The 8,882-nt window shown below is 31.2% G+C and overlaps 2 protein-coding genes across 2 annotated transcripts; both read right to left on the bottom strand.

Moving 5' to 3' along the window:
* Nucleotides 1–2,046: 2,046 nt before the first annotated feature.
* On the bottom strand, nucleotides 2,047–3,755 carry LOTGIDRAFT_154783 (hypothetical protein; the record flags this gene model as incomplete). The annotated part of the gene is made up of 4 exons (XM_009063982.1): nucleotides 2,047–2,181; nucleotides 2,539–2,724; nucleotides 3,175–3,260; nucleotides 3,643–3,755. Coding segments are annotated over 4 exons (520 nt in total), but the record flags the coding sequence as incomplete, so codon positions are not given.
* Nucleotides 3,756–4,176: 421 nt separating this feature from the next.
* Nucleotides 4,177–6,607, bottom strand: LOTGIDRAFT_177503 (hypothetical protein; the record flags this gene model as incomplete). The annotated part of the gene is made up of 6 exons (XM_009063981.1): nucleotides 4,177–4,256; nucleotides 4,617–4,704; nucleotides 5,067–5,149; nucleotides 5,521–5,656; nucleotides 6,005–6,109; nucleotides 6,413–6,607. The coding sequence occupies 6 exons, from the start codon at nucleotides 6,605–6,607 to the stop codon at nucleotides 4,177–4,179; spliced, it is 687 nt and encodes a 228-aa protein (XP_009062229.1).
* Between the last annotated feature and the right edge of the window lie 2,275 nt (nucleotides 6,608–8,882).

The raw sequence follows: 8,882 nt of genomic DNA, 5'->3' as shown, positions 1-8,882 counted from the left end.
TTGTATAACATCACTATCACAAGCTACTAATATTATGTTAGGGTGACTTCGATTGAACCTATGAGGTTGAGCTAGAGTTTATGGAGAAATGATGTAATTACTGTCAGTACCGTGTCGAGAGAATCAAAATCGAACTTGATTGAGTAAAGACAATATGGTGGTACTTTTAACCATATAAAGATATTCTTTGTGGCCATGTTAACTTGTGTTGGACTCTACAAATACCGGGGGTCAGACTTGAGTTTTTGAATGGGTTAAATATTAAGTCACACAAGTCACAACTCTAGAAAATATAACAACTAGGTTGTGACTCAAGAAACTCAAGTTCCAATCAAAGTCACCCTAAGAGCTGTTCAATAGTGACTAGTCACTTAATTGTAATGGATTGCAGGAACCACACACGTCTGACTGAAAATTGGAATGGTGCAAATTGATGCATCCAATACACAAAAAAAGTTTAGAAAAAATCTTTACAATCCCAAAGATTTATTGTTTTTACATTACTTAAAATCAGTCAAAATAAAGTGCACTACTAATGTTTGTTTGAATCATGCCTGGATGTAAATAAATATTTAATTTGGACTCTAGTTTATAATAATTTACATTGAACTATATACAAGAAACAAAACTTTACATATCGGTACATAGAATTTTACAATTAAGAAGGTTTGCTTAACTTTTGTGATTTCCAAATCATTTGAATTGGTTAGAAATAATTTGTCTCTGGACTTGAAAAAAGTCTATGGAAAAAAACAAATTTTGATCACATTCAGATATAATCAGTCTAACAAAATCTTTGTACATAATGGACCTCGGTTTGACAGAAATTGTGATCAGAATTAAAAAAAAACATAGAAAAGAATTATTTTGCATAATCTAAGCATGTTAGACACACTTTAGCAGTTGAATAAAACAAAATTACAAACAAAAGAATAAAATTCATAAGGTTCAAACTCATAGTTCATAACAAGACTCTTTTACATAATTTGCATGAAATATACTAATGTTGTAGATTAATATTATCAATGCATTTTGACTTACAGACTGCTTGAGCACTTAAAAATTATACAAATTCTCCAAAACACAGCACTGATAAAATTAAATAATTAACTAATTACATTGTATCCTAAATTGGGGGTGTGCATCATTTACAGGTAAATGGATTTTTGTCCTTATGTCTTCGAGGTATGGAATGGGTGTGCAATATATTCATAATTACAATGTATACTGTATTTAGTTTAATAACAACAGTGTTTATTAAGGCTTGATCCTCAAAACAAGTACCTGTCTCATAGAGAAATTCATCTTACATTAGTATGTATCAATATACATGACCAATGATTACTTTAAGTTTTCATGAGAAAAAAAAATTTCATATTTTTAATTGTTTACAATACTGTGTTCATTTGATAATGACTTCATCTGGAGATCAATTGAAAGCCATATCTTGTCCCTTTGCAGAAACTACTAATGCATAACCCCGCAAATTTTTTTTTTTTTTCTAAAATATTATAGCATCTGTTAAACTTCACTCATTGTTAGTACAAAGCATTGTTGAAAATTTGAATTTCACAAGTTTTCTGTGGTTCCTATTAATATCGTTCAAAGCTACATATTAAGCAGTGCAAAGAAGAGTATATATATATATTTGCTTCTTTCTGTTGATTCTAGAAGCTGTATTCAGTTTTGATGGCTTTTTTCCTTTTGTAAATCAATTAAAAACTAGTAACATACCAGTCTTACATCCTAATATATTTATCTTGTTTTCCTTATTGGCCTCTCTTGTATCTCAACTTAAAGGTACAGTTGAAAAGTACTAAATAATGTATACATTTTCTGGTTTCTCTATAACATCTATTGTAGCTGCACTCAAAGCTCAGAACAAAGCATAGATATAAACACAAATTCTTCCATTTGTTGATTTTGGTTCCATTCAAAGCTTTGTACAAAGTAAGTCACTTTTAAATCATAACATATAAACCTTTGTACACTATACATAAACCGGTACCAATTGTTCTATAAATAATATAAAAATATATATGTATATCATTTCCTTTTACCCCGCCCCACCCCCATCACAGATGTAGTTTTAGCTTTATTGTTTATGGCAGTTTTCACACTATTTGATGTCTGTTTTGAACTAGATGTTGTCTTAGTAACTATTGGATTTCCATTCTTTTCCTGAAAGATAAAAAAACATCATATCATAAACAAAATAGATTTATTTTGAAATCAATTCTTTATAAATTTTATAAATTTTATAAATTTTTGAAACTCTTTGAGAAATAGATAACCATCCATTTTCAATGAAATGAAAGGAAATACTTAATGCATGTTATATAGAGTATTTAAATTCTTAGTTTTCAGTTTCAAGTATTAACATATGTATAATTGTAATTCTATTGCAGCCTGCATTATCAATAAATCAAGAGCTTCAGATGGTTAATTTGTCTTGTCAAATGATAAAACAGTGTTTATTTCCCCAAAATGATAACAAGATTCACCTTCATTCCTTAAAGATTATGTATTTTTTCCTACCTTAGATTGAGACAAACTGGTACCATTTTCCGAGACCTCATCAGATAAAGCTGAAGACATGTCTCGAGACTTATTGGATATTATTTCACTATTTACTGACAGTCCATCATTATCATCTTCTTCATCATTAAACTGTCTCATCATCTCTAGCACATTGGTTGGACGAGAATTATCATGGGATTTACCCTAAAAGTGTGAAAAAATAAAATTTAGCATTTATTCGAAGAATCAAAAGAAATACAGTTTAATGTCCTACTTTTCTGAATTTTGATTTGGCTAATGGAGATTGGCCTCACCATGCAGAATGCATTTTTGCCAGGACAGCAGCAAATAAGCTTTGTTCATGTTTTCTCCCAACCACCAGAGAAAACTTGGCTTTTGGTTGTTATAAGAATGTGATGTTGTTTTGTAACCTGCACGTGCATACTAGACGTGTGTGACTGTGATATGTGATATATGTGTTCTACAGTAATAAATATATGAAAAATAAGTGTTGTATCTGAACATGTGCCCAACTCAATAAGCAACTACAGATGCTAATAGAAGCTCAATCTAAGCATAACATATAAATGTTACTTTGAAAATCTAACACTCCAACATGTTTAATATGTATCAGGTAAATATAAGAGAACTTACTGTAATCCAGGAATGATCTAAAACTTCACCAGCTGTTATTCTATGAGCTGGATCACATCGTAACATTCTCTCTATACAATTCTTAGCTAAAACACAAATATAATTCTTACATTTAAATATCATTAATGCAGCACAAATTCATGTAACAAAGGATCACAGAAGGGAGCATGTTGCTAACAATATATGACATGCAATGGAGTTTGACTTCTTTGCACTTGTGATCCTGTCTACAAAGGTTTTTTTTTCCACACCACTTTCCTTAATCTACAGCGATTTCAAACATTCATGTGATGATTAACATGCATAGGACTTCCTGAACCATGTGACTAAGATGTTCAATAAAACCAATCAGGAGTTTAAGCTGTCTATTTTATAATAGATTCATAGAGGTTCTATATCCAGCAGAAAGTTTTTCAAATTAAACGATATGGTTTAAATGGTTGAATCTTGAATATAACATGTAATTACCTTCAGAAGAGATTTTATCCCAGGGTTCACCTTCAAACTTGACATGGGCTTGTTTAATTAATTCATATAGTCTGTCCTCATCTGACGCATTAAAAGGAGGATAGCCACATAGTCTGAAAAAAAATATGACTTTACATGTATGATATCAGGAAATAGCAATATCAAATTCAAAAGAGATCCAAAACAGGCTTCTTTATATGTCACATCACAAAAAGCATCTGGATTATGGTATCTGTGATGTTATAATGTACCGATAAGAAAAAAAGAAATATACAGATAAGAGCAACAAAAGTAACTGATACACATACATAGAAAACCTTTTGTGAATTACTTTTATTAAGTATTTTAATAAGCACATAGAGACTAGCTATGTTATGAATGATCAGTTATTTTCAAACTTAATTTCAACCTCAAAATATATATCATCAAATTTACACAATTTATTTCGGAATTTATTGAAATGAAAATATATGTCCAACTTTCTGAGGCAGATGTGGCTTATGAAGATACTTTAAATTAATACTGTATGTTTACTTACAACATATACATAATAACTCCCATTGCCCATACATCACACATCTGACTGTATGTTTTATTGTCAATTATTTCTGGTGCTGCAAATACAGAAAATGGAACATTTATAATCTAAGAGAAGCCACAATGAGACCCAATTTCATTAAAATCCAATTATCTTTTTTCAAGTATTAAGATGTTATCACTAAACACATGATATAGCTCAGTGACTTAGTTTATGAATTACGTATCCATCTTGAAGAATCCACAGTGTCAAATACTCTGCTGAATTTATTTAACTCTTTGTAGAATCAGTACAGTACATAAAACCAGCACTTGTCATTATGGTACCTTTCGTTGAGAAGGTAACTCCATTATCTGAAATGTCAGTAAATAGCCTTTCTCTTACTGAAAGTAAAAATAATTTGACTGTGGAAAGGTAAATTTAAACGTGACCTTACACATATAAATAGGAGTACCACAGACATCCTGCATCATATTATCATGTCCAACACCATCTTTTACCACAGACAACCCAAAATCAGTCACCTTCAGAGTAAATGTAATATAGAATTAGTTAATACGACATATCAAATTATCTTATTAAATGTGACTTCTTAACAAAATTCAAATATTTTCATAAAGGGATGAACAAGAAGTTTTCCTTCCTGTATGCATCAGGGAGTCTGTATTGCACCACTTTCTTATCTAACATCTGTGGTTTATGCAATTCCAGAATAACTTCATCAGATTATATCACTATCACCTGATAGACCAGCACAGGCTAAACAAATCTATATAAATATGCAGAGACATTAAAAATGTTTATTTGAAAAGCTTTATTGTCAATTAAAAGTGGTCTGGATCATGAATTTCAATTATCTCCCATTAGTCTTCAAACTCTACTATACCTGTATATGTAGATGGTCGTTAGGGTCTTCAGGATTTTCACTTAATAAAATATTTTCTAATTTTAAATCTCTATGCACTATATCTGAAATTGAAAACATTTGCTACTCTAGAAAAAAAAAACTTAGTAAACCATACATATTTCTTAAAAAAAACATCCAGAGTTGGACCAAAAATGAAAGATTTTATTATTACAAATTTTACACATCTATAAATGCTATATTAGTATAATCATCCTAACTGAATTTATGATCAACAATTTCAACTCCTTTTTCTGAAAGTTAATGATGATATATGCTAAGGTATATGTTAAAGCTATCATATTTTGGAAAAACTGAAATGAAGAGGCAGCATGCACCGATATGTTGCAAATTTTGAAATATTTATATCATAGTATTAATGCACAGTTTGATTCTGATTTGATGACATGAACAGTTTAAAAACAACATAACTTACCATGTTTATGTAAATAAGAGATTGCACTAGCTAATTTTGTCATGATAATTTTACATTCAGATTCTGTAAATTGTCGTTTTTCTAAAACCTCATTTAATTCTCCATTTTCACACACAGCAGTTACTAAATACATACGCTGAAAATGAAAGTAAAAAATTAACATATATAGATGGACAAATTGGTCTAAACAAATCTAAATATTTCATTCTGAAATAAGGAAGGCATTGTAAAGTTATATCTTGGATACCAAAATTTACATCTTTATAGAGATGTTGGCAGGTAAGAAACACATAAAACATCACACAGAAATCTTCAGATAAAATTATCTTAATACCAATACAATGTGTACTGAAATTAACTTGTCAGTTTTAAGTCTTCAAAATCCAAGCAAATTCATAAGGGTTATTTTTGAGAATATATCAGCATTACTTGTGACAAAGTGTTATTTTTGACTGGTTAAGGAAGATAACTGATATGAACTCACCTTGTTGGACTCTATAACTTCATTTAAGGCTATTATATTGGGATGTTTTACTCTTTTCAATATACACACTTCTTGCTCTAATAACTTTAGTCCAGTACTTCCAGCCTGAAATAAATAACCACTGAGTTATCTCCCTTCAATGCTGGACAAATTATCGCAAATGCCAAAGATGTGGTGAAATGGAGACAAATGTCCAAATTAAGAAACTTATACCTTAGCTGGAAGAGCACTTCTTGAAAGACGAAACACAAAATTCAAGTTGAAAACTATATCATTTAAAGTATGTTTAAAAGGAATCCCTGGACTTCTGATACACTGATAAAATGTCTCAATGAGTCAATCATCAACATCTTCTCCTAGAAAACCACTACATTCGCCTAATATCAAATTAAAGTTCAGTTATCTCACCTTTTCCTTGTTAACACTTTTAATTGCCCAGTTCTTTCCCGTCTTTTTACTGGTAGCGAAATAAACTTTACCAAAACTTCCCTGTCCTAGTTTCCGTCCAATAACATACGATTCTTGCAGCGCTTCATCATTTTCTATACGGGTATGGGGAATTGACCTTTCTGCACTTCCCTTCCGTGGTACGCTAGAGGTCATGATGAGACCCGAATGTGTTTTTCTATCTTATACATCTGAAAAGGGAAATGACATCTTGATATCATCCATTTCAATCCAAAATGCTTTCAATTAAGGACTATTTTATCAGGCTGATCTGATAAACATTCCAATGTTTAGTTTGAACAAATTTGATGTTTTATTTTTGTCCTCGCATTTTCTTCCACAACTGTTTTAACGTAACGAAGTGCCTGAAAACACAAATATGAAACTCATATTTAAGGTTCTGCTTTGATACTTTTAGATAAGTTGTTTGACAGAAAACTGTTCAAGGAAAGACTGTAAAAAACAAATACAATTCTTTGAACATTAATGAAGAAATTCCACAAGAATTGTCAATTATCTTCAAAATTGTTGTGATTGAAATGATTAATATTAATCTAAAAACCTACCAAGTTCATGAAAGTTAAACGAAAACATAAATTGTAACAAATATTAAAAGACAGAATGATCATTCTCCGACAGAATATATTGACAAGCTTACAGCATTAATCTGTGAATTGTTTGATGATTATTGACCATGTTTCTGATACAAAGATTATTAATTGACAGGAGAAGTCGTCTATCAATCTAGATTAATAACCAATTAAACCATTGATCTTCTAGCCTTGATTGTCAGGACTGATCTAGACACCAAAAGCAATCAAAGTATCATGTGGTTCAAATAACATTGACACAATTAATATCTTTGTATCTGGAAAGTGCTACATCTTTCCTGGATATTTAAGATATTACTTTTCATAAAGGGTCTATGATATTAGCTTAAGCTGGCAGTCAGGCGTTAACTTGCCATCAACCAACACACTAACCATAAAGGGTCTATGATATTAGCTTAAGCTGGCAGTCAGGCGTTAACTTGCCATCAACCAACCCACCAACCATAAAGGCAAGGGTTTTTAAGGTCAATTTGATTTGAATTGATATGTAAAACAATCTATCATGTTTGTGCTTGGTATCTTTCATAAGCTTTTTTTGCCTTTCATTAGCATGAAGAATAGCAATCACAACGCTAAGGAAATAATGCTCTTTATCAGGAAGTTTGCCAAATGAGACTGGCCTGCCTTTCACCTCCCAGTTTCAAATTCTTATGATCGAGTTCTTAAATGTCTGGTTGTTTGCCTCATTTGACAATTCTGTGGCACCTCCACCCAATGATTGTTAGAAACACCAATGTGTCCAATGAATCCAATCAACATCCTCACATAAACATCCTCAATATTGAATACATTCGTGACATGAGCTGAGCAGACTGTGTAATTTGACTATGTTTACCTGTGAGAAAAAAAAAGAAATCACTGCTTATCCTTATATAACACCACTGTGTTCTAAATCAGTTTGTCTTTCAAATTAGCTATATCAATATCTTATTATCTTTCTACCTCATAAATAACATATCCATTAACCTCAGTTTAGTTTAAATACCAACTAGAACTTTGTCTATGTTTTAATTAAGATATTAATTAATTATAGAGTAAGAGATAAATCTCAGTCTACATGAAGAGACAAAAGAAACTTTGTAATCAACAGGTTTTATGATACTGAAAGAAAATTTATCAGAGGAACTACAGGACAAAATAATTTCTTGTTATAAACAATATTTTATTCATAAGATATAGAATAGGGAACAGGCTTTTGACTGTATGAACCTTTTCCTTTATTTCAAGAAGCTCTACTAATGAAGTACAAAAAAAGGATTTCTTTTTATCTTTTCTTACTGAAGAGGAATTGAGAAGAAGAACTCCTAACCAAATCTCAACTTAGATGATCTACAAAAGGACTGTTGAGGAACTACAATAACTACAGAAGAAGAACTTGTCATCAACCATCAATACCAAGTATAGAAAAGCTCTTCATCAACCATCAACACCATCACAGGCAAAGACAAGCTTTTACATCATCCATTAAGACTAAGTGGTATGGTAGAGCTCTGCATCAACCATCAAGACCAAGTGATCAGAAGAACTCTTCATCAACCATCAAGACCAAGTGATCAGAAGAACTCTTCATCAACCATCAAAACCAAGAGTTACAGAAAATCTCTTCATCAACCATCAATTCCAAGAGTTACAGAAAATCTCTTCATCAACCATCAATTCCAAGAGTTACAGAAAATCTCTTCATCAACCATCAATTCCAAGAGTTACAGAAAATCTCTTCATCAACCATCAATTCCAAGAGTTACAGAAAATCTCTTCATCAACCATCAATTCCAAGAGGTTTGGACATGGACTAGCTGGTAAAAAGGATTCTTGTACAC

This window comes from Lottia gigantea (genome assembly GCF_000327385.1).
Source record: "Lottia gigantea unplaced genomic scaffold LOTGIsca_6, whole genome shotgun sequence".
Taxonomy (NCBI): Eukaryota; Metazoa; Mollusca; class Gastropoda; family Lottiidae; genus Lottia; species Lottia gigantea.
The sequence above is the reverse complement of the archived record's forward strand: the minus strand, read 5'-3'. Positions and strand labels throughout refer to the sequence as shown.